Source organism: Chaetura pelagica, unplaced genomic scaffold (assembly GCF_000747805.2).
Source record: "Chaetura pelagica isolate M959 unplaced genomic scaffold, ChaPel_1.0 scaffold363, whole genome shotgun sequence".
NCBI lineage: Eukaryota > Metazoa > Chordata > Aves > Apodiformes > Apodidae > Chaetura > Chaetura pelagica.
In genome coordinates this window covers 2896414-2922871 of record NW_009952720.1, presented here as the reverse complement: position 1 = coordinate 2922871, position 26458 = coordinate 2896414, and the positions used below count along the sequence as shown (strand labels likewise).

General features: G+C 43.2%; 1 protein-coding gene across 2 annotated transcripts in view; it reads right to left on the bottom strand.

Moving 5' to 3' along the window:
- The window catches only part of RABGAP1L (RAB GTPase activating protein 1-like), a 225654-nt gene that overhangs the window by 36787 nt on the left and 162409 nt on the right, over positions 1 to 26458 (bottom strand). For both annotated transcript variants that reach the window (XM_009994658.1, XM_009994659.1), the window contains one exon: positions 24868 to 24996. In XM_009994658.1, coding sequence (XP_009992960.1) covers positions 24868 to 24996 — 129 coding nt within the window. The remainder of the gene's footprint in view (positions 1 to 24867; positions 24997 to 26458) is intronic.

Genomic DNA, 26458 nt, shown 5'->3' with positions numbered 1-26458 from the left:
TACCAGGACTGGTCTGATCTCTACTTCAGCAATTCCTTTTCTGAGGTTTATTTTTATTATTTAAAATGTCAAAGAACATGGCCTATTTTATTTTTTTTTTAATTCCAGGAAGTGGGTGTATGCACCTGTGTTTCTCCAAAAATAGTCCTCCAAATGTGTGGAAAAGTCTGAGCTTGATGTGTTTCAGCATATGTACTTACATGGGTAAATCCTCCCAATTTGCAGCTATGCTGCATTCTCCCAGTTGGAAGGCAGGCAAGGCTGTAGACTCATTGTGGCAGATTAAAACCAGCAAATCCTTCCTGCTGGAGGGCATGGATGTTTCTCCCCCCGAGGTGGCCAAGGTTGACATGGCTGGAATTGCTGAGATGTTCCCCACAAGGTGGTTGCTGCTGGTGGGGGCTCCCCCTCAATGGAAACCCACAGCAGGGAGAAGCTGAGGACTTTGGAGTCTTCACTTTATGTTGCCAGCTCTGCCTCTGGCATTATTTACTGGGAGCAGGAATACTTGAGGAGGGCAGTGCTATCAGCCTCCTCTTCTTCTCTCTCAGGGGAAAGCAGTAACAGCCAAGTCATGGCAAACCCAGGAGGAACCCTTGCAAATGCATTTTGTGCTTCTTTAGGGATTAAAACGCACGTCACGGAAAACATGACCCCACTCCCAGGCTCCCCAAATCAGCTGTGTGTCACCCCAAAGGCGGGTCCTGCTCCCGTGCAGCAACTGCTGCAGAAGGAGTTTCTCCCCCACAGCTCTGAGATGACCTCTAAAGTTCATAAAGTAGTTAAAACTATTTATCAGCCTCACCTCTAAAACGACAAAGGCAACAACTCCCGACCTGTTGGAACTCCTTCTATTTTTAAAAGCATATTCTCGATTAATTCTATTTGTTCATTTCAGGTTTTAGATTAACTTGAAACTACAGCTAAACAAGGGCATAAAGCTGCCTAAATGAAACCTGCCCATTTTCATTTCTAAAAACTGTACTAAACAGGAAGAGATTAAGCAGCAGTGTAGCTGGGATGCCAGCCTGCAGGTACAAACTCATTCATATTCAGCTCAGTCCCTTCCAGGTTATGTTGCAGCCTTCCAAATTAACTAATGAGACTCTTTTAATTTTTAATTAACTAAATTCAAATTTTGAATTTATGTTTTCATATTTCTTTCCCTTACTGTTACTATCACCTTCTAAGGACACTGGAACTTCTTTGCTCTCTTCAGCTGTCAACTGTCCGCCAGAAATATCTCACTCTGTGAACTTCTTGTCTACTGAGAATTTCATTAGAGCTGGGATGACTTTTGGCTTGTGTTTTTCTGGAGTTGAAGGCAGCACAGGGCTCTGACCAGTCCAGAGCACCCCCAGGAGTTGCAGTGTGAAGGGTGATGGAGGCAGAGGAACAAGGGAAGAGCCAGACACCCCTCAGTCAGTACTGCTGCCACATAAAAGAAACACTAAATCTTACTGTAAGATTCTGGAAATTCTAGCCTTTGGCTGTTGAAAAAAACCCCAGATTTAACAGCATAGCACTTGGATTTGATGATCTAACAGTTGGCCTTGATCATCTTAAAGGCCTTTTTCAACCAAAACAATTCTACATTTCTACATTCAGGGCATACATTGTATGGAAACCCAATATAACTGACTGAGGTTTAAAACAGAACTCAGGATATTTCTTCCTTACCCATCCTTTTCTTTTAGCAAAACAGGAGATATTTTTTTTCCTATTTGCAACAGTGAGGAGTGGTGGTGGTGACCTCCATGTCACACAAATGGCTACTTGAGCCTAATGCAGTCTTAAGAGGGTCCATACTGGTTTGCACCACTGCTTTCCCTCCAGAAACCCTTCAGAAGGTATAGGCAGAAATTCCTCAACTGACTTAAGAGCAGAATTTCCTGAAAAGCAGCAGGTTTCTGCCACCTGCTTCGTGCTTCAGCCCTTCTATTTGGGGACCTGTTTTTATTTTGCTCCCAGTTCCATGATGGCAGACACCCATAAAGCACTCAACACCACAACTGAGGGAGGTGGCAGCAGTTCCACACACCAGGGACCTTCCTCCACATGCCCCATGGGCAGCATCTCTTGAATTTATGCCCTAAAAACAGGTCCATCCAAGCTGCTGGAGGGACAAACATTAACAAACTCATTTGCCATTGTAAATGTCTCCAATAGATATTCCCTAGGGCTATTAACTCAACAACTGAATGTTTGTGTGGCATTTAAACCATTCAATGCCACTGAGAGTTAAATTCCAGCTGATCCCAGTGCTACCTGTGAAACATATTTTAAAATTTATCACTTCAACTGGTGATGTAAAGAAAAACTAAATCTGGTTGAGCAATTATTTCAAGAAAATGAGCATAGCAGTTGTACAGGAATGCTTTGCACTTACAATTATTTATACAGATTTCTGGCCTGATTTTAGTACAACTTGATTCAGGGGTTTCACCCAAATAGCCTGCAAGCTAAAGCAAACAGAGCAAAAGCTTCATCAGAGTAAAAGAGCTAGTTCAGGCTTCATCCAAACAATACAGCAAGTATACATCTGTATTGCTGCCTTCATCCATGCTCTGTTGGCTTTTCATTTGCAGCACATGAACAGCAAACAAAAGTATGTTACTGAACATTAAGCAGCACAGGGAATAGTGATAGCTGTCATGGAAAGAGACAGACCTGGGGTACTTCCCATTCTAAAATCACCTCTGGATTTCTATCTCAAAGTAGATACATCACTCCACATTTTTTTTTTCCTCCCCCAAGACAGATTAATAAGCCTTATCTACCTCCCAGAGGAAGATTTACAATGATGAAATTTATGAAGAGTGCAAAACCATAAATTGTATTATTATTGCAATGTTTGTCAAGTTTTCTACAGAGTGCTGTTAAACATCTTCTGAACTATCTAGGCTGCACAGGGAGGTTGGGCCCTGCAGCAGAGCTCAACCATGTGTGGACCCAGAGGACCTGTCTGAAGCCTCCTGTGTCTCATCAGCTGTGTCTTCACTGATGGTCACTTTGCCCCTCATCTTTAGCCTGGGACAAGATAAAAAGAGAGACAGACTGAAGGCTGGAGAGCCAGGCACTATGAGAAATGCTTGTAGTTAAGCAAAAAAAAAAGACAGACAAAGGCAGGACCACAGCACACCCTCTGACCACCAACCACTATAACATGGTCTGCTGGGCTGGTGTCCCTGGAACACCACGGCAAGGCCCCAGAGGGGTCTGCAGCCATGTCTTCCACACAGACTCCCCAGCAGAAGTCTCATGGAAAGGGTGAGACATTTCTCTGTGTCAAACAGCCCAGCAGTAATGGCATATTCCCAAAACAAAAAATAAATCTGGAGTATGATTGCTTAGAAGGTGAGATAAAGAGTAATTAAGACTGAAACGAGGGTGAGCAGGGAACGGTGCAGGGTGCCAGCTAAACCCACCTGAACCAGACACACCAGTCCAAGCACCTCAGCAGCTGAGTTACAGGATTCAGAGGGTTTGATAGTGAGATGCAGTCTAGACCAAGGCATGCTTGAAGTCTCCACAATGAGATTATTTAATGTGTTATACATTAGAAGTACAAAGTACTGACACCTTCCAGGAGAGCAGCAAGTCCCATGATGCTGGAGTTAAAAAATAAAGCATTAACTTGGGAGGTTAAAGGACTGAATGCAGCCAAAAGAGCCCAGAAAACAGTAGTTGCTGGTATATATTTATACCAAAGATGATTTACAGCAATCTGATACAGAAGGCATTTGACATGAGATCTTTTTGCTGGGAAAGAGGGGAGGGAGCTAAGTCTCAGTGCTCCCATGGACAAACTCTGCTGGAATTTGTACAGGTCAACTCCAGAGAAGCAAAGAAGCTCAGGACTGTGCAAGCTGATAGCTGTATAAGACTACCAGCAGTATCCACTAATCTAAGCTTCACATAATCCTTTGCCACTAAATCCCTATTAATCATCACACAGCACAGTGAAAGGGAAATTCTGCTCTCAGAAGATGATTTGGGAGACAAACTATTTCAGTGCTCAACTGGGCTGACCCACCCTCCTACTGTGAACATCTGCACCTCCATTTAATGCTTCCATGTACCACTATGAGAAAAGCTTCTGTATTTACATATGATTTAAAGATTAACCTGTCTTGATTTGACTGCTAATAAGCTTATTTTAAGAGCTCAAATGGTATGCATGGAGGGGGAGAGGCAGCAGGTTCTCACACAAGTTATCACAGAGCTCTCTATGTGCTAATCAGCTATTTCTTCAGACATCAGAGAGCTGAGGTATTTCCACATACTCTTCTGCCCTCCCCATACTCTTCTGCCCTCCCCATTTGTCTTATTCCAAGGTTCTCTTATATTTAAAATACAGACTACAGGGCTGTAAGTATTCCTGCTACTATTATATCTGTGAATTACAAGAGAAGAGACACTCCTTAAAAGAAATAATCAGGAATTGGTCCAGCTTAGCACAGATGTCCCACAGGACAAGAGAACAGGTATCCATGTCCTCAGGCTGGGCACAAGGGACTGCTCAAGCTGAGGGCAGGATTTCTGCCATGCCTGCAAGGGCTGTGCTCCCTCCCTTTGACTCCCCTCAACATCCAAAGGGCTATATTTAGTTACATTTTACTTTGAATATGTTCTTGATTTTTATATAGGGGAAGTGCTTAAGCAAAATTCCTCCTGCAAGGAACGAAAGGGAAGCACCTGGAATGAATGTGAACTAATTTCTGCTTGATTTACAGAAAAAAAACCCCACAACAGCAAACAAAGAATGCAATAAAATGTAGGATGATTTGCAAAAAGAAGTTTTTAAGAGATTTCTACCATCAAGTTCCCCAATGTACTTTCAAATCATCCCTTTAATATTATCAACATGGTTATTTTCACTGTGTGTCACCCCAAGCAAAACAGGAAAAGTGCCACAAAATGGGACAGGCAGGCAGATAACCATGAAATAGTAAGAGATACCATTCCTGTGCTTCTCTCAGGCTTGATGTTTACTATGAATTTCAAGGCAGCAGTATCAGCCTACCATCCATCAGTATTCAGAAATTATACCATCTATCAAATTTCAACCCTGTTCACAGTTCAAATGAATAGGGGAGAAATCAGTGTCTGCTTGTGTTCACTCATTTGGAGATTGCAAGGATAAATCCATGGGGTTTGCTCTTTTGCCTACAACAGTGAACTGCACCATTTTATCTGATGGTATAAACATAATGCTGATCTGCAAAGGAAGGAAAATTAATCGATTTGTAACAAACTGATAACTCACATGAAAAGCTACAATGCTGTCTCAATATGGATAGCATATGTAATGTAAATCCAGATGACTTATGTAAAGGTTTGAAAGGCTGTAGATGTCCTTCTCTGCTGCATTTGTGGGAGAACAACTCAGTTTCTAATTGCTTTTTAGAACTAATTACTGTTTGAAAGCAGTGCAGGATCTGATCACCTTTCTCAGCTGTATAATGCTTGTCTCTTGGAATGCCACATCATTTTTTTCTTCTCCAGATACATCTCTGCAGAACTTCAGAATAACCTGGAGAACTAAACCTGGCTTTAGCAACACTCCTGGGAGTTGCTTGGGAATTGGCAATTGATTTAGCAGCACATTAATGGGGCTCCCCCGTTTTAAGGAGAGTGAAACAAATGAGTCACACTGGTGATTGTTGTGATCCAGTATCCCTGACATTGCACAGTATTGACAGTGCTGAAATGGATGGTATCACTATTGAACCATCTAGGGGAAAAAATCAAAACAAAAGGATAGTTTCCTTAACACCACTTAGGACTATAAAATTGAGAAAGACCAGAAACATCTGAGTCAGATTTTTCTTGTCTCTCATAGTGGACAGTAACAGCAGCAAGAGAAAAAGCTTTCCGTGACCTAAAGATGGAGTGCCCTGACTTGGCCATCTGTTATCAGCAGTGCATTGCAAAACACCCTGGTTATTTTGTTGGGCAATACTGTTTTTTAATTTTTATATATTTTTTAAATTTTTATTATTTTTCTATGAGGAATGTACAGCCTGTACTCCCTTTATCAGTACTGCCTGCATTTTTGTGCTCTTCTCGGATCTTTCAGAGTCAGGATTCAAGGTACAGGCAGCTGGCCAGGACACAACCCCAAGCTGAAGCAAGAGGCAGCAGCACAAACCCATGACAAGCCACAGCCTCCAGGCAGCCGTGGATCCTGGAACACCTTTATCAGCTCAGGGAGACTTCATCCTTGCTCATCTCTGCAGACCACCCTCCATCTTGCTCTGAAAGTTCATGAGCCAAAAGCTGAATACATCAAGTGAGAAGAGCAGTAAGAAACAAGATCTGCTGCCCCACTAGCCACTTGCCTGCTCCTGGGTGCAATCCAAGGTGTTTACCATCATCTCCTGCTCCCAACGACACCTGACATCTTCCCATATGAAAGATCCTTCCTATCTTCAATTAAGGAAATTAAGATCTGTTGACTCAATCATTTTAAACATACCTGCAACAACTTTTCAGGGCAGTAAAAGTTATTCCTGGGAACTTCGGTTGGTTTTAACCCTCCTGTGTTTTGGTCACAAGTCAGCTTAGAGGTCACCTGAGGTCACTTAAACACTTGCCCAAGCACCTCACACATTTCTGGGCTCTCTGTGACTCACAGTGCCAAGATGTACACACTAATGCCAACAGCACAGCTTGGCTTGTGAAATCTCAACTGCATTAGAAAGATACACAGAGCTGCAGGTCAGCAAAGGTTTTACAATCACTACTCCTCCAGACGTCCATAAGAAGTGGAAATTCCAGTGACAGGTATGTAATAAATGGCAAAAAACCCAGGAAAAAATCATCACAAAGGACGAGCACAACAAGCAGCTCTCAGAAATATTTTAGTTTTCCAAAAGGGTAACTGAATGCTGAAAGCAAATAAGGGGAAAATTCAGTTTGGACTTAAAACATCACCTCCTGTCATGTCACTTTGATGGAACAAAAAATTACATTTGGCCCTGTGTAGAAGTCCTGTTTTGCAGGACAGGGTGTACAAAACAAGCTTCTCTTTGTTCTTCTCCAGAGAGGGTCAAGGTAACGGATGGATCATCAAAGCAGAAAAATTATGTACTACCAAGAAGAGGTCTATGATGAAAACTGTAACAGACAAAGAATCTGTCAGTCAGCAGCAGCCACAGGCAGCAAGGAGAAGGACCAAAAGACAACAGCTATGGAAGAAGTAGAGTCCAGAGAATCAGCTCATGCATATTGTCCCTGCTTGCTGAAAACAGAAAGGAAAAAAATAGAGAAGGAAAAAGGGCAAAATGACAGTTTAGGATCTGTTTGTTCCAAGTAAATCTCTGCAGGATTCACCCTCCTCTTTCTCAAGCTACAATATTTTGCTGGAGAAAAAGTACAAAATACTGGAGCTTGTGAGCACATCTGAATTTCTTCTGAGGCCTTCCCTGAAGAGCGTGGCAGTTCTTTCATCAAAGCTACCACTGCATTCAACACCAGCACTGACATGACCAACATTACAAACACAGCTAGGATCTGCTGTAGTACATCCACTCAGTGCCTCTCTGGTTGTGAAAGCCAGACTGGTTACAAGGAAAAATTTCTTGACTGGAAGAGTGGCCAAGCATTGGATCAGACTGCCAATGGGTGTGGTGGAGTCACCATCCCTGGAGGTGTTAAAAAATCATGCAGACCTGGCACTTCAGGACATGGGTTTGTGGGCATGGTGGTGTAGGGTTGATGGTTGGACTTGATGAACTTAGAGGCCTTTTCTAACCACAATGATTCTATGATCTTCTGAAAAGTGATTCTAATCAGTGGTCCTGATTTGTCACTTGGCAAGGAGGTTCTCTGGTGACACATGACATAAGGGTGCACACAAACCACTTGCACCTTCCCCCAGTTCAGGAGGGAACAGCTTCCTCCAACCACACACAGCCACTACAAATGCTCTGCCAGATAACCATACAACAGATACTCCCTCAGCAACCTGCTCTCCTCCTTGACAGACCTGTGCCCTGGCTGGGCTCCCAACCCCACCCCACAAAAATGCAGCAGTTCCTGCAGAGCTGCCTCTACAGCAGTGCCCTTCCCAGCACTGCTGGGCAGCCCCAGGATCAACGCCTTTCCACTCCTTGCAGATCCAGTTGGGCTACAAGGAGCCTGGAATGCAGATACAGCTGAAGTTCAAGCAGGCAAAAACAAACAGAAAAATGGCTTCAAACCATCTTTGTTCTGACCCTTCTTTAATTCCATCAAGGGCTGTTGGGACCAAAGAGATTCTCACACCCAGCAGCCCATGGCCAGCTATGCCCTTACAAGCCACTTTCAGTGCCCTGCTGGGTGCCACTCCAGCTTGACAAACACTACAGGGAGTGTGCTCAGTTGATGAACAGGAACAACAGTGAAAATAATGTAGATAATGGTGTTGAAGAGAAGACAAAAGGATATACAAGTAAAAGCAACCTGCTGCAACTCAGAGGCTTACGGCTCTGCTTCCACTTTCTGGGAGAAATCTGTCTAGCTAAATAAATATGTAAGATATATAAGTAAGTAAATGAGAATAAGGGTGGGCTGCAAGACAGCAGCCAGGCCGTGGCCCCCTCAGTATTTTGGTGGTTGCTTAGCAACTGGCTGGCTGCTGCAGGGCAGCAGTGGTAGCAAGAAATTAGCAGCTTTTTAGGAAAAGAGGAATTGATGGAAAAACTGGCCACAGAGGGGCAGCAAGAAGGAAAGGGTTAATTGGTGACTCTGAGAAGGTGGGCATCTTTCAGGAGTGTTCCTGAGTGCAAGGGATCTTTAATTAGGTGCAGCCAAGACCCTTTGTCCTGCCAAGTACTGATAAATTCCAACGTGAGCCTGGCAAGTTAATAATTCAATCTTGATTAAAGTCACCTCGTGGGTTAATTACTTATTAACGATCTTTAATAGCTCAAACCCAAGCACACCAGACTGTCCCTGCTATATTAGTGCCAGTTCACTATAGACCACGTTTCCAGTTGCAGAGTTATAATATATTTCCTAATATATTTCCCCATGATTTCAGCTCAAGGTTCTCTCAATGCCATCTCTGCATCCACTTAAGGAATTTGCTTCTGGTGAATCTTTCAAATAACAGAATCTCAACAGCATAGAACTTGTTCTGGCCAAAGAATTCCTCTAAATCATATTGCTTCCCTAGCCTACTGGAACAACGCTGTGTGCACATGGAAAATCACTGCATAGATGGACAGTACTGGAGAGAACTGAGTAACAAGAAGAGCAAGAACAACGAGCATACACGCTTCATGGAAGACTTGAACAGCAGTTCTGAATGAAAGATTTTTCTGGGTCACTTAATCTGGGGCCAGATTGTACCAGTGGATTGTTTTCCACTGGTAAATGGGTGTGAAGCTGGTCCCTGGCAGCAAGACACAACCAGGGACCTGCATAGCACACGATCCACTGGGAGGTGGTGTAGGATGGTGGCATTAAACTAGAGGAGAGAGGAGACACTATATCCCTTTTCCCTGCTTTTTACATACACACAGAGCAGTGATAAGTTATTTTACTCCTTATGTATGGAGTAGCTTATATTTGTGTGGCACTTCGGAAATGGTAAGACTTATCTGGGAGCCTACATGTGAACCAAATTTGCTTGGAGCAGGAAATTTCACACCCATATTTCCTCCTCCTTAGTGCCCCAACACAGCACTTAACTGTTCCCATGACTGAGGTGCAGTGTACTCTGTGGGCAGTGCACTAGGTACTGCAGAGCCACTTGGCTATTTTCAATCCTCTTAATTGTCAGAATGATTTTTGGGTCCTTGGGGCCTGCACACAGAGACACCTTCAGCAGTGTTTTGTTTTCCTGTTTGTCTGGTGTTGGGAAGAAGGCAACTGAGGCCCACTGATGCGGCAAACATTTAGGTGAGATGCCCTCCATTTCCTTACTGAGACTATTAAATGAATCTACCAAAAGTGTAACAAGTCTCAGAGGAAAGAAACACAGAGAGATAACTGACTGTCCTGAGATATTCCTAGTACATGTACACAAGAAAACAACCTACAGGCTACAATAGTTAATTGGGAACACTGTGATCTCGCTGCTGGAGAAGTACAACCTTAAATATCTGAGCAACCTTATCTAGCAGGAGGTGTCCCTACCCATGGCAAAGGGGTTGGAACTAGATGACATCTAAGGTCCCTTCCAACCCTCACAATTCTATGATTCTGTGATCTTGACACTTCTTTTTCCATGGCTGAGCATATAGCTCCACAGTCTGTGTCAGCTTCCCCTCCTCCAAATGGGAGATGATAACATCCTGCTTCACAGAGCTGCTGTGACACGTTCACCTCTAGGGTATTTGGAGAGTCAAACATCTGTTGAAGCTGTTAGTGCCCCCTGAACTTGAGCAAAATGAGTGATTGAAGGGAAATAAGTCTTTTTTTATGTCACAAGAACCAAAGACTGGATCAAAACTCAAAAGGAATTTTATCTTCCACTGTCCTAAGTGGGTCCTGGCAGGTGTGCACCCCAGGATTTCACCTCCCCAAGGAGATTAAAATATACTGCTATATTAATACAAATACACTGGTTACCAGGCATAAAGCAACTGGCTCACATCACTCTACACCACACAGGATTTTATTGAAAATGTGGCAGGAATGTGTGGCTCCCTCGCCCTGGCACTGCCAGTACCAGCAGCACAGAAAGGAAAGACACAGAGGGATGAGCACAGAAGCTCTTCCCCTTCCTTGGCAGGAAAGGAAAGATGGGGCAGCTGCTCAGCTGTGACATGAACCAAGCACAGAAGCAGATCTTAATTACTGGAAATGACCAGGGAGAAGAGATTTAACAAGGGGAGGTGCAGGCAAGCCTGAATCTTGTGTTCTGATCATCTGTGAGGCCTGGAAAAGGAGAAGCAGGAAGAGCAAACAGCATCAGCAATGCTTAGGAGCTGGAAAGAGAAGAGGTATTGAAATATTTCTCTTAAAATGCCACCCTCTGTCAACTGTCACAGTTTGCAGACTTCCAGAAATTAATTAATTCCTATTTGGACAAGATCAGAAAAATACAAGCCCAGTACCTTCCTACATTATGGTCTGCTCTATGTTCTTTACACCCCTGTAGCAGCCAAATTTCCTCTTCTGATGTCAACACATTTCCCTTCAGAACAAAATGCTGTTTTAAGTCCATCAGTGCAGTGTAAGGCACATTAAAAAGTAAAGAGCCATCATCAGTGATCCTTCCCAGAAGAAGCCCAGAGAACAGAGGTCTTTTGCCTCTTGCTAATCCTTACAATTCAATTTACATCACAACAGCAACAAAAAGGAAACAAATAAGAAACCCAGATGCATGTAACCTTGTGCCAGGAGCTTGTTCCACACAGCCCTCATCGCTGCGTAAGGACCTGTGAAATCCTTTTTTCCACCTCTCCCCCTGCTCCCAAATCCCCATGACAGCACATAACCCTGTCTAACACTCCTGGTATGATAGACCAAAGGTTGAAAATCCCCAAGGCATAAAGGTAAACAGTCTCCTTGTTTAAACAGGCAGCCTGTGATGAAGTCCTTCCACAATACATGATTGTTACTGATGTTTTGTGGACGTTTGTAACAGAGACACCCACAAACACACAAGGGTTTGCTAGGAATGAACATTCCAATCAACGCTATTTAGTGCTCCGAGAAATCAAAAATAATATCACAGATTTGGATGTCAGCTGGGAATACAGCACAGCACAACTAATAAAGAATTTCTAAGTTTTCTGGGATTTTTTTTGGTGTGTTTTGTTTGTTGGTTTTGTTGCGTTGTTGATTTTTTGGGGTGGTTTTCTTTTTGTCTGCTTGTTGGTTGGTTTTTGTTTGTTTGTCTTTTGTTCTTTTACTGGTTTTAAGATGGATAATAATAATAATCATCCCATATGTGAACATTCCCTCAGACAACAGGCAAGCCTCCCCCTCAGGGGCCTGGAATCACTTGCCCAGCAGGGCTCACTCAAGGACACATCCAGAAGAACCATCACTCACCAAAGAGGAGGTCACTCCATCTCCACCCTCCATTGCCCAGGCCCCAGACCCCCCATTGCCTGGGGACCCTGCTCGTTGGCAGCCCCAGCAGGGTCCCCACCCTGGGTGGGGAGGGAGGGAGGGCAGAGGTGGGTGCCCTGACACAGGGGGCACAGCCCAAGACAGGTGACACAACACCTGGCCCATCAGTGGTCACTCCAGAGAGCTGACCAGATAACCTGGCAGCCCCCAGAGGGCAGGGGGGGCTGCCACAAGTGCTCTGCCACAATGTTACAATAAAGGAAATGGGAAGGAAAAGGAAGAGGAACTCTGTTGTTCCCAGGGGAGCTGAGGTTCCCACGCCCCACATGAGCTCTCAGCCCAGGGCTGGATGTGTGTATATGGCCAGCTTGTTCCCTGCTTGCTTTGGCCACCAGGGCCTCCAGCTCACTGATGGAGAGGGACTGGTGAGAGTGAGCAGCAGGCAGGATGGACTCTGGCACAGCTCACAACCACCCCACCTCCTGGTTCTCCTCAGCAAGCAGTGCTGTGCCTGTGCTGAACCCTTTTGCTTCAGGCTGGGCTGTTCTCTGGTGTTGGAGAGCAAGAGGAGGAGGTTTTCAAGGATTACCATGTCCTGGCAGCACCTCCTTCCCCTTCACAACTTCATGGGGCTACTTCCCCCAGCCCTGGCCAGGCACAGCTTTGTCCAGCCCTGAAGTGCTTGGGTTTGTCTCATTGGCTTTGGTGCATCTTGGGACAGAGCAGAAACCACACTGCAAAAGCAGATCCTGCTGGGCTAGAGAGCCACTGACACTGAAGAGCTTCTCAGCAGAACACCCAGCTCCAAACCAGAAACTGTCCTGAGCAGACACTGCTTTCTTACCCCATGCCCTTCCTCCTCAGAAAGGAACACACCCTGCTTTGTGTTGTGCTCAGAAAAGGAAAAAAACAACTAAGTACTCTTGAAGGAAGTACCTTACAACACAAACCTCAATTTCACTTCGTATTATGAGAGCAACAAGGGCCAAATTTGCCTCTGAGCTTCCTGCTGCTATTAAAAGCAACGGGACTTGTGTCTGTACAGGCCTGTGTGAGGATGATGGGCCAGATGAGCTGCTGTAATACAGAAAACTGTGTGCTGGGACCTATATTCTGCAGGCACCAAACTCCTTTCAGCTAGACAGCCTCCTTTCCTTTCTACCTCATGAAGAAAAATCAATCACACTTACTGTTTTCAGGAATATTTGAAATTTTAAAGTAATGCAGCAGTGACAAGGTGATGACATTTTTTTTTGTTCTTGTTTCTGACAGGTCAGGTAGATGGCAAAGTCAACACAACTAGAATTTTTCATGTGTCACTGGTGGCAGGAAAAGAAAAGAGCCCAAAGAGGAGAGAGCTGATCAGAAGGTGTGGGTGTCACTGAACACAGCAGCTACCAACAGGCTGCCTTCAGGAGCACCAGCAAGCAGAACAAAGCATTCTTCTTCAGCTGGTAGGAACAAAGGCCTGATCCATTTCCAATTTCTTCCACTGCTCTTGACTAGCTGAAATATAATCAATATTCCCCACTGTGTAAAGAGGGAGCATCCCAGGTGGCACAATGAGGTGGCTTACTCAGACTGCCATGAAATTGTTCCTCAAGAGGATGAGTGATAAGGTCATTGATCCTGTGCTCTAAGCTATGGGTTAACAAAAGGATCTCTGAGATAAAATAAAGAGCTCTTCAGACAGTCACTTGACTCTACTAAGAACTTTAGCTATGGTTTAATCTTATTTTTGGGGGGAAGTCAAAGCCTTAATCTCTGAGCCTTTCCAAGCTACGTCAGCCACCATATATTTCCATTTGTGAAGCTCCACCTGTGTTGATCCTTTGGGAGAGGAGTGCTGAGGACCTGCTCCGAGCTGGTGCCACCTGCAGCTGAAGGTCTGTTGAAGCTGAAGAGTTTCCAGCTCTGTTGTCACAGTAACCAGTGACTCAATGTGACACACTGTCTTTGGGCCTGAGCTGTGCTCATACACTGAATTTCTGCCGGTACATCCAGATTTAAGAGATTATTTCTTATGCTGATTAATTATTCAGGCATGAGATTTTCCTTTTTTTTTTTTTCCCCATGGCTTTTGACTAACTTCACTTGCAGAATCAAATTTTGGTTAAGAATTATTGTCAAGGAAATGTCATTAATTAAGCAAAGGAAGTTGAAAGAACAATAAACAGATACAACATAATGAGGACTCAATCTTCATACACTACTTGAACAACTGAACAGAAAAATGAGACACATGGTCAAGGCTTCCCAGTGAACAGACCCCAGTAGTGTTTGTAACTTTTCCTACAGGGAGAATGAACAGTTGGAAGTGTGAACAAGGAGGAGAAGGAACCTTTCTACCCCCCACAACTCATCAGCACCCCACAGGGCTGTGGGTGCCTGGCTGGCCCAATTCTGAGGGTAACAGAAATAAACCTCTGTAGGCAAAGGGGGCTGGTATGGCAATGGGATGGCACCTCTCTGCCCAAGTGTTCACAGTATTGCATGAAAAAGAATTAATTCCAATTGAATTATTTCTGATGCAAACAATACAAACCAGCCAAACACCACAGCACTATTTAAAAAATTGTGAAAGAATAAACCAGCATATTGTTATTCTTCAATGAAAAACCACTAAAATGGAGATAAATCTACTAGGACATTTCTATATAGCTCTTCATCTGGATTCCCCAAAGCCTCTGGCACACAGTTCTTCACCTCTATGTACCAGCCTGATGTAATTTACTCATGCCCAAACACAAATTAAACATTATAAGTAATTTAACCCTATGTTTACTACAACACTTTCCTCTCCACAAGAGAAAAAAGGCAATATGGTAAAAATGAAGGGAATTACCTGCAGGAACACAGAGACTCCTGAAGCAAAGTGATAAGGAGATCCTAAACATGTTAAGCCAGCCCTTATGAAGCACACAGTTCAACATCTACTTCAGTAGTTACAAACTGCTCCACTCAAGCAACCACTCAACGAATTAGCCTTTGAACAGCATCAATAATGGCAAAAATAATGCCATGGGTTTGTAATGGGAAGTTATCAATAGGGGCTTCAGTTCTAACCGAGGAGCAAAGAGCCAGATTCAAGAAGCTTAAGCCCACAGACCTTGCAAGTATGTTCTCCTTCTTTGGTTCCAAATGGGAAAACATCTGCCATCCTGGAAAGCCATGACTCCTGGCATCACAAGGCTGAACAAACAAGGTGGCCAGTGGGACCATGGAACAGTTTTCAGATGTCACCCCACCCTTAGGGGATTAAATTGCTGACACTCAGGATCTCCTCATGCTCTGTGCTGTGCTACAGCTGCTGGGGGTGCAGACAATGAGGGATTCTATCCACTGTTCAAACTTCTACAGATCTTTAAAGATCCTTATCTTCAACACTGCTCTTGTTGATGCTGTTTCTCATGGAAGCACAAGCACACATGCCAATAAATGACTACTACAAGGAGACCAAAATATTTGGACTCAGTCAGGTTGCTAAGCTACTTTTGGTGGTAAAAATGTGATTATATTTAATTATTACTAATAAAATCCTAATCTTTCCCTGTTGATAGAAGTTATGAAGATACCTGATTTCATTCAGCAAGCCAACTAAGAGGAAATGAACAAAAACCCTAAGCAAACCAAACCAACTGAACAGCTTCACTAATGCTTAAACACCATGAAAATCAGACCTCCCTACAAGGCAACATGTCTGCTCACTAGAAACCTGGATGTGCTGAGTTCAAAGAAATATTTCATGGCTGAAGTGAAGTTTTCAAATGCATGACACCTTCTACATTGTTAACACTTTTTACCAAGATGACAATAGTATTAAAGATCCAGTTCCACTGCAGGCACTTGAATCTGATTTTCAGGTGCCAGATAATTGTGCTGCACTACAACACAAAGCCAAGAAGCAAGAAGGAAGCTGAAAACAGAGCAGGTATTAAAAAGCACGACCTTCCTTACAGGATCCTGCACTTCAGAGATAGCAGCACAGACACTGGCAGTGAAATCCATCATTGGGTTTTAATAAGAAACTGCACACAGGCACAGCAGGGGTTTCTAAACACAGTGCTTTCCAACTTGGTTTGGCCTTTTCTTGAGAAGTTGATAAAGGAGCAAATTTTTCTCCTGTCCTTTCTACTGGGAGATTAATTAGATGTCCCAGTGGTAGAACCAAAGGAATAAAAGGCTTGTGCAGTTTCAGGACCTTTCTGCAGTTCTCTCCTTTTCTTTTCTCTTACCACTTCTCAGAGCAGCAAAAAACCTCAAGTATCTAGAGAAATACACAAATATACATACAAGCACAGAAAGAGAATGCACAACAGAGAGAGCAAGTGAGATATTTTTACTCATTACCTTTGAAACTCACATAAATCAATATATCATTTCCTGATAATCCATGCCTGCAAAAAACTGCTTTCAGATAAACCAGCATTTATGTGAATAAAGTAATCCATCCACATCAGTAAGCGGGAGCTTCAAAACACAAGTTTCAAGTCAAAACATTTAAATAGCAACATTATTAAACTAAATCTATATTTTAAAACTATACAAAGAACAATTCTGAAACGAGAAAAAGCTTAGAACAGCTCCTGCTCCCTTAGTCATTTCTTTTTGCTTCTGCTAGCAGGGCTACTCCCCATGAGCCATCAAGGCTCCTGATTCAAGCCACAATCACAGGTGTGCCCAGGGGGGATCAAGAACCTTGCCAGTAAAGTGACAGGTGACAAAAATGCACGTGTTTGCTTTGCACTGAAAAAGGCACATTAATTCTTTGAGAAGAAAGGCCATTTGCTTCTCTTGCCTAAGGTGCTGAGAGCAGCAACTCTGGAACTTTGCTGGGTCTGCTGGGAGCCTCATTTCCTCTGAACGGGGGTGGGAGGGTGGAGAGAGATTTACATGGTTAGGAAGGAGCTTTTCAGAGAAGAACTTCAATATACCAGGCCCTTCCTGCCACTGATGATTACTGAAGATGAGAAAAGGACTCACTGTAAGCCGTGAGCCATATAAAAGAAGATATAATTGGAGATGCTGCCCCATAAGCAGAAATATCTTCCCTGCATGTTCCTTTCCTCCATTCCTATATAGCCCATCTGGTGTTTAAAAGGAGACTGAGGAGAGACCTTGCTCTCCACAACTACCTGGAAGGAGGCTGGATCAGGGCAGGGGTGGGATGATCTCTACTCCCAAGTAACAAGCAATAGGACAAAAGAAAATGGCCTCAAGTTGTGCCAGGGTAGGTTTAGACTGGATTCTGGGAACAATTGTTTTACCCAGAGGGTTGTCAGGCCCTGGCCCAGGCTGCCCAGAGCAGTGGTGGAGTCACCATCCCTCAAGGGATTTAAAAGCTGTGTAGATGTGGTGCTGAGGGACATGGGTTAGTGGTGGCCTTGGCAGGGCTGGGTTGACAGTTGGACTTGATGATCTTATCCAACTGAAACTACTCCATGTCTTTGTGGGTTGCCCTCACCTTCACTGGGCAGCAGAGCTGAAAACACACCAGGTAACTTCCCAGTCAGACCTCCCTACAAGGCAACATGTCTGCTCACTAGAAACCTGGATGTGCTGAGTTCAAAGAAATATTTCATGGCTGAAGTGAAGTTTTCAAATGCATGACACCTTCTACATTGTTAACACTTTTTACCAAGATGACAATAGTATTAAAGATCCAGTTCCACTGCAGGCACTTGAATCTGATTTTCAGGTGCCAGATAATTGTGCTGCACTACAACACAAAGCCAAGAAGCAAGAAGGAAGCTGAAAACAGAGCAGGTATTAAAAAGCACGACCTTCCTTACAGGATCCTGCACTTCAGAGATAGCAGCACAGACACTGGCAGTGAAATCCATCATTGGGTTTTAATAAGAAACTGCACACAGGCACAGCAGGGGTTTCTAAACACAGTGCTTTCCAACTTGGTTTGGCCTTTTCTTGAGAAGTTGATAAAGGAGCAAATTTTTCTCCTGTCCTTTCTACTGGGAGATTAATTAGATGTCCCAGTGGTAGAACCAAAGGAATAAAAGGCTTGTGCAGTTTCAGGACCTTTCTGCAGTTCTCTCCTTTTCTTTTCTCTTACCACTTCTCAGAGCAGCAAAAAACCTCAAGTATCTAGAGAAATACACAAATATACATACAAGCACAGGAAGAGAATGCACAACAGAGAGAGCAAGTGAGATATTTTTACTCATTACCTTTGAAACTCACATAAATCAATATATCATTTCCTGATAATCCATGCCTGCAAAAAACTGCTTTCAGATAAACCAGCATTTATGTGAATAAAGTAATCCATCCACATCAGTAAGCGGGAGCTTCAAAACACAAGTTTCAAGTCAAAACATTTAAATAGCAACATTATTAAACTAAATCTATATTTTAAAACTATACAAAGAACAATTCTGAAACGAGAAAAAGCTTAGAACAGCTCCTGCTCCCTTAGTCATTTCTTTTTGCTTCTGCTAGCAGGGCTACTCCCCATGAGCCATCAAGGCTCCTGATTCAAGCCACAATCACAGGTGTGCCCAGGGGGGATCAAGAACCTTGCCAGTAAAGTGACAGGTGACAAAAATGCACGTGTTTGCTTTGCACTGAAAAAGGCACATTAATTCTTTGAGAAGAAAGGCCATTTGCTTCTCTTGCCTAAGGTGCTGAGAGCAGCAACTCTGGAACTTTGCTGGGTCTGCTGGGAGCCTCATTTCCTCTGAACGGGGGTGGGAGGGTGGAGAGAGATTTACATGGTTAGGAAGGAGCTTTTCAGAGAAGAACTTCAATATACCAGGCCCTTCCTGCCACTGATGATTACTGAAGATGAGAAAAGGACTCACTGTAAGCCGTGAGCCATATAAAAGAAGATATAATTGGAGATGCTGCCCCATAAGCAGAAATATCTTCCCTGCATGTTCCTTTCCTCCATTCCTATATAGCCCATCTGGTGTTTAAAAGGAGACTGAGGAGAGACCTTGCTCTCCACAACTACCTGGAAGGAGGCTGGATCAGGGCAGGGGTGGGATGATCTCTACTCCCAAGTAACAAGCAATAGGACAAAAGAAAATGGCCTCAAGTTGTGCCAGGGTAGGTTTAGACTGGATTCTGGGAACAATTGTTTTACCCAGAGGGTTGTCAGGCCCTGGCCCAGGCTGCCCAGAGCAGTGGTGGAGTCACCATCCCTCAAGGGATTTAAAAGCTGTGTAGATGTGGTGCTGAGGGACATGGGTTAGTGGTGGCCTTGGCAGGGCTGGGTTGACAGTTGGACTTGATGATCTTATCCAACTGAAACTACTCCATGTCTTTGTGGGTTGCCCTCACCTTCACTGGGCAGCAGAGCTGAAAACACACCAGGTAACTTCCCAGTATCTCTCCACCTACCTGTTACACTCAGCTTCATGGCATTTCCAGATCTGCAATCTACCACATTTTGAATGTTGGCTCTGCTCCATCTCCAAATATCACAGGGAGGAATGGGCACGACTCCCAGAATTCACTTGCAAACTGTCAGACCAGGAAACTTCCATACGGACAAAATCTCCCAAGGGGACTCACTTGTTCCCATTCTACAACTCCACTGACTGAGGTTGGGGTAAGAACAGAGGTGAGAGGCTTCCTATATTAAAATCAAAGGACATCACAATTTCTTTAGGACATACACAGATGTCTACAAGGGAAATTGCATCACGAGATGCAGAAGGCAACTGAGGCAGATGTGCAGAATGTGTTAGTTGTTTGGATAAAGTAGCACCATTAAGCTTAACTTTCATTAATCTAGAAGAGGATCTTTCCTCATTCACTCTTTTATCAGATTTGGCTTCCAGAGACACAGGAAAACCTCTGAAATATCCTGTAAAGGGAGAAAAAACAGGAAAAAGTGTTCCCCCCTGGAAAAAAGCATGAGTACAAAAAGCACAGGTAACATTCTATTAAGTAAGAAATTAGGGTAGTTCCTTACTCCAGGTAGAATACACAGCCTGCTCTGGTTAGGTAGGAAATTATCCTTCCCTGAATCCATTTTTACAACCATAACTGTTACTGCCCACTGGAGGAGGAACATGCTCCTCCCTCTGTAAAGGCCTTTGCAGGAAAGGAAGTTTCTTAGGTCCTATTGCTTCTTATTATGAATTAGTTCAAAACATTCCTTAGCCACGGAATACTACCCAGCAATTACCTGCTGGAAAATACTACTATCATTACTACCTCCACTGATACTGTTCACAGTGATTTCCTTCCTGAGAAGTGATTAACCTGGTGAGTAATTACCATGGGTAATCTTTAATTGAATGAGACATTCTCTATCACATTTTATATATAATTTTCAGTTAACAGGAGCTTTTTATTATTTTTATTTATTTATTTATTTTTGGAGCTGTTCTTCAGGGAGAGATTGAGGCTCATTCTTTTTATTTTAAAAGCAGAATGATAAAACTACTATTTCCAGTGCAGCACCTTAAAAATCCAAGAGTTAGGTCCTGAACTCAAGAATTGAACTCAGGAGTTGTGAAATTAAGGAGAAAAACCACCAAATATATTTTCATTTGCCTTCTCTAGATAAATATCAGCAAGAGCTCAAGGAGAAAAAAAAAGGAGCAAGGAGAGGTGGATATTTATTACATGTTAAACTCCTGTTTTGTTTTGCAGTAATGTGGGAGCAAAATAAAAAGAAAACACTAGAGAAGATAGAGCCAGATGATGAAAACTGACCACACTGTGATCCTATTTTCAAGTTTTTAATACCACAGTAATTTGCTTGGAAACAAAGAAAATACTCCCTGACACTTACTGTGTGATACTTACTCTAAAGATACCTGGTGTTTAGCCCACAAATACTAATACACACTTGAGAAGCAGTTGACAGACACATTGTGCCTCACTCATACAGCAGAAGAAAAGATGTTTAAGGGTCTTGTCTGGTTTTCTTTGAACAGAACAAGTTTTGCTGCATCCAACAAAGCACCAGACAACTACTGTATAACCTCTGGACTCCCTGGAACCTCTTTAGTGATGATTATCAAGACTATGATTTCCTATTTCAGGATGTCTACGCTTGCATTATTAGCTCCTGTTTGTAAATAAATACCATTATTATAATATCTAATTACAGAATCATGGAATAGTTGAGGTTGGAAGTGACCTCTGGAGAACCTCCTGTCTAAACTATCCCCGTGATGCAGGGTTAACTGCAGCAGGTTGCTCAGGGGCAGCTGGTATCTCCACAGATGGAGACTCCACAACCTCCCTGGGCAACAGCTCCAGATCTCTCAGCCTCTCCTCACAGAGGAGGTGCTTCAGTCCATCATCTTCACAGCCCTCCACCAGACACTCACCATTGTAGCTATCTATGTCCTGTCCTGGGGAGCACGGGCCCAGTCACAGCAGTCCAGATGTGTGCTCACCAGTGCTGAGTCCAGGAGAAGGATCACTTCCTTGACCTGCTGGCAACACTCCTCCCAGTGCAGGCCAGGATACCACTGGCTGCCTTTATGGCAAGGGCTCACTGCTGGCTCATGTTCAACTTGGTGTGCACCAGGACCCCCAGGTCCTTTTCTGCCAAGCTGCTTCCAGCCAGCTGTCCCCAGCAGGTGCTGGGCTGCGTGGTTGTTCCTCCCAGGATGCTGCACTTCCCTTTGAAATCATGAGATTCCTACTGGCCTGTTTCTCCAGCCTGTCAAGCACACCCACCAGCCACTCCTCCCAGCTTTGTGTCATCTGGAGACGTGCTGAGGGTGCTCTATGACCCATCAATCAGGTCATTAAAGGAGAGGCTTAGCAGTACTGGCCACAGTATCAACCTCTGAGGTACAACAATAATGACTGGCCTCCAGCTGCAAATCCAGCTGCTGATCACAACCCTTTGAACCAAGCAATTCAGCCAGGTTTCAGTCCACCTTGCTGTCCACTTATCTAGTCCTTATTTATCAGTTTGTCTATAAGGACGTTATGGGAGACAGTGTCTATGCTTGCTGTACCAGAGACAAACAACATCCTCAGGTCTCACTTCACCCTTCAAGACAGTCATCTCATCATGGAAGGCTATCAGGTTGTTTAAGCACAGTTTACCTTTCATAAAGCCATGCTGATAACTCCTGATCATCTTCATTAGGAGATGATTTTCTCTTCTGCCTACCAAACATTCCATGTGCCATCCCCACTCAAGAGGTTATGCTCCTGTAATTCAGCTTTGGCTCTCTAAGGACATCCTAGTTAGCAAAAGTTCATCCAAATACTTAAAACTTCACTGTGAATTGTGTGTTTTTATTGAATGTAGGACATCCAATTAATGGAGTCAAGGCATCACAGAATCACTCAGCAGGGATGCATAACACAAATCCCAAGATCAACCTGAAAGAAGTAAGAACAGAAGTGTCTGCAGGCAAAAGCATCAGCAGAAACAATACAGAGAACAGCATGTATTGATAAGCAGGACAAGAGTGACAGCAGTCAACTGGCAAATGATGAGAAATGTCTTGCCACAACTAGACCAGATGGCCAGCACTCTGGTGAGGCCATACTAGAGATGACCAGCCAGTTGGAGACCCGCAGCAAAGCTGCAACATGTCACCTCTGCCAACAGGGAGCCAGGCTGGGGGCCACAACCCCACCCATAATGAGGAAACAAAGGCCAGCAGTGACAGGCTGAAGCCAGCAAGCTTCTGAGGAAAAGATCACACCACGAGAATTGCTGGACTCCTGAAGACTACAAAACTTTGTCTGAAAGCCAGTTTATTATCAGCAATCAAGAAGAACCCAAGAGACACAGTGAGGACTTCATAGCCACTTGTCCCTCAACCTCATCACACACAAGTGATCCCAGCCAGCCAGAAGTCTTGTTGTTGGTGAGCAGGTGGTTATAGGTATGAGTGGCATCTATGGCAGAAGGAGTGCAAGGGAGTGAGAACAGATTAATTTAAATATCACCCTGCACTCCAATAAGGTCTTGCTCTGAGTTTCCTCACATCAAGTTCCTGAAGTCTTCCACATTCACTGTTTTAAATACAACACCTGTGTTCACTCTTCCCTACTTAGATCAACTTTCCTGACTATGCCATTAATCCTCACAACAACCCACACTAAAAGGCTCTGAGTTTCAGAACATTCCATTGGCTTAGTTACCTTAACTATCCAAAGATCAATCGGGACACAGTTTAGATCCCCTCCTGTGTCTTGTGCCTGCATGAGGAATGAGCTGCATGCCCAGTGAGTTAGCAGAACCCAGCTCCCAACAATATGCTTTGCAAGGGTGAGGTGTTATTAACTTGGGGAAGGTAACTTAGATCACCTGCTTTTTCCCATCCCTGACAATCCCAGGTCTTGGCCTTGAATCCCCCTCCCATTCCAAAGGTTCCTACTAATGCTCATGTATTTCTGTAACATGCAGGAGGGCACCCTGGCTCTGTGTCTTCTGTCCTCCTCTGTATGTTTCTCTTACACACTGGAATCCAGAATGTGCAAACTCCTGCATGATTCCTTCAGCTGCCTTCCCATTCACACAGACAAACACTCCAGAATTTTATTCTCTGCTTTGAAAAGGCCCCACGTGCTGAACCCATACAAGGTACTAAGCACTGAACATCAGCCTCCAATGTATAGCAAAACATGTTCCCAGTCACGTGGCACACAACATATTGCACAAGAGAAAGGTAGGCCCATAAAAATCTACAAATATCTCTTCCAGAAAGTACCACAAGAACTCCTATTTTAACCTCCCATCAGAAAAATACACACCGAGGGAACAACATAAAGCAAATTGTATTTTACTGGTTAAGTCCTTAAATTACTCATTTTCAAGAACTGAGGCAAAAGACTAAATCCTAAGCATTGAGCTGTATTCTCTGCCTCCCCAGTGCTCTTTCAGCAGCAGTGTTCAAATATCAAGTCCATTTTTATCAAAACCTTTGCACAGATGATATTTTTTTTCCTGACTGGAATAAACATTAGCACAGCAAGCCCCACTCTTTCACAGGATCAGTGTTCTCACCCATACAGAAAAAAGCCTTGCTTAATAAACTATGAAATTTAGCAGCACAAAAGGCAATCTATAAATATCCTGAGATACACACAAAAGGCAGGTGTTAAAGGAGTCTCCTCCCCAGTGGGATGTTCTCAGCCCATTGTTGGGTGACATCACATGCATATTTCCCATTTGTGCTCCCACAAACAAAATCACCTTCTTTCAAGATGAAATATCAAGCCCATTCCTAGCTACACATATTCCTGAAATCCCAGAAAAAACAGCAGACCTTTCAAATGGCTGCTTGATGAGCCTCTGTGGCCATTTTTAACAGAAAATTTCTATCCTCAAAAACTGACAGTCAGACTCCTCTAATTTGCTGCCATTCATTACAAGCCCAGAACTTGTTTTTCCAGCACTCAAAGAAGCTTCCCTTTTGACAGTACAATCTTGGATAAAGTAGAATATAAAATTAACTTCTGTCTTCATTTTGTTTGTGTAGCAAGCTTATGAAGTTTCTAACCAAATGCAGTTGTATTACACAGCAGTGCTCAGCAAATAAGTATCTTCTGAGCAAAACAAATATCTCACCCTTGGTTGCATGGTTATCATCTTTCAATTAACTGGTTTAGCATAATCACTGTTTATTAATCAATTAATGAATTAGTGAGTTCTGATAATTCTATTTTTTGATCATATTTTTTATCAGTATTTTAATTCTTAGCTTGTATGGAAACAAAGAGGGAAAAGCTCAGCACCTTATATATAAAAAGTATGTGTGTATAAATACACAAACAGATACACAAAAGTACTAAACTAATGATTTCATTAGTTTATTTTCCACATGCTACTGCCATTCTTAACGTTATTTTTCCTGTAAAAACCCCAGGTGAATGAGAAGAAATGAAGACCTTCCTTACCTTAATGTTGCAGGCTTGTTCCATCAGTCTTCTGGCGTTCTCTTCAGCTCTGTACCTCTTGGGCAACTGAACTCTGAAGAATTTTAAAGCTCCTTCAAAATCAGCTTGTAGGAGGTCCTCTTTTGAGGTCTGCAAATAAACACAGGGGACTACCATAAACCCTCATGGCTCTTCTCCTGGATTTGTCACATACTGGATGCATTCAAACAACCAATATCCACATTAGCTCAAACACAGCCTTGAAATCCTAACCCCTGTCTCAGAAAACACAATGGAGGCTGAAGTACATCCCAGGAACCCCAGGCAGAGCAGCACCATCAGAGGGCTGTAACACATCCATGTATTTTATCCTTCTCTACCTGCAGGGTAAGAAAGAGGTTCTAGTTCAACCTGTCAAAATCCCACTCAGTGAGGAACAAAAACCCAAGCAACCAACAAAAACCTAGGACAATTTAGCATATTTTCTAGAGAGCAATGAGAGCAATATTTTCTAGAGAGCAATTTTCTAGAGACCACTGCAGAGTCTCATCATGCTGCCCTACGAAGACAATGCATATAGAGGAATAGATGGTTGCAGACATGAACAGCAGAAGCAGAAATGTATATGACTCACAAGAGGCATCAGCAAGTCAATGTGCAGAAGTCTGTGATACAATTTTTCAAAGAATACTGTGCCAGAAAATGTTTTACATGCTTATTGCCTCATCTCACCCAGCACTGTACCTCTCAGCGTGCTAGCAAGCCCAGCAGGTCTGAAAATGTTAAACACTCAACATCAATCCAGTTCTGCTACTGACAGAGTAACATGACTCACAGGGACAAATGTGATCATCTTTGGATTGACCAAGATATGCACCAAGATACGTAGGAGATAGAAAATACTGAGCCTTGGGATGGTTCCTTTAAAAGATTCACTGAAACTCTGTGTCCAGACACGGCATTTAGGCCATCATCTGAAAAATGTGAATTCCCAGATCTTTAACCCAGAAAGAGTAAACAAAAATGTGTCAACATATAGAGTATTGTATTGCAGCATTATTGCTACAAATACCCCAGGAGCAACACAGGTACCTTTGGTTAAGGTTAATTGCCAAGTTAATTGCTCAGGTACCACCACCACCGTTTTCACGTGTGCATCCCCCGCTTCCCTGTGTCATTTCTGCCTTGTTACAGGCCATATTATGTACACATAGTTTTAAATTTTGATTCTTATCTCTGTTCTCATCCACTCCTAATCCTTTGCTGTCTCCAATTTCAGAGAACACCTTTCCAGAGAACACACTTCAGATCTGGCTCTACACAGGGAGAACTGGGAGAGAGTGGGCAGCTTTGACACGCAGGAGGTGAGACTCAATATTATTATTCCTCTTGGGCATTAAGTTTATTTACCTAAATAAAAATAAGTATAGTTACCTCTGCAATGCAAAACATTTTTTCTTTTATTTACAAATCCTCCCTACTCATCCTACAAACTCGCATCACTAGTTCATTTAAATGAAGATAATTATGTCTGCTATGTAAAAGCCCTTTTTAAAAGTAAAAAAACAATTGTACTTCATAGTAGTTTCTGCTACATTAAACACAAGGAAAG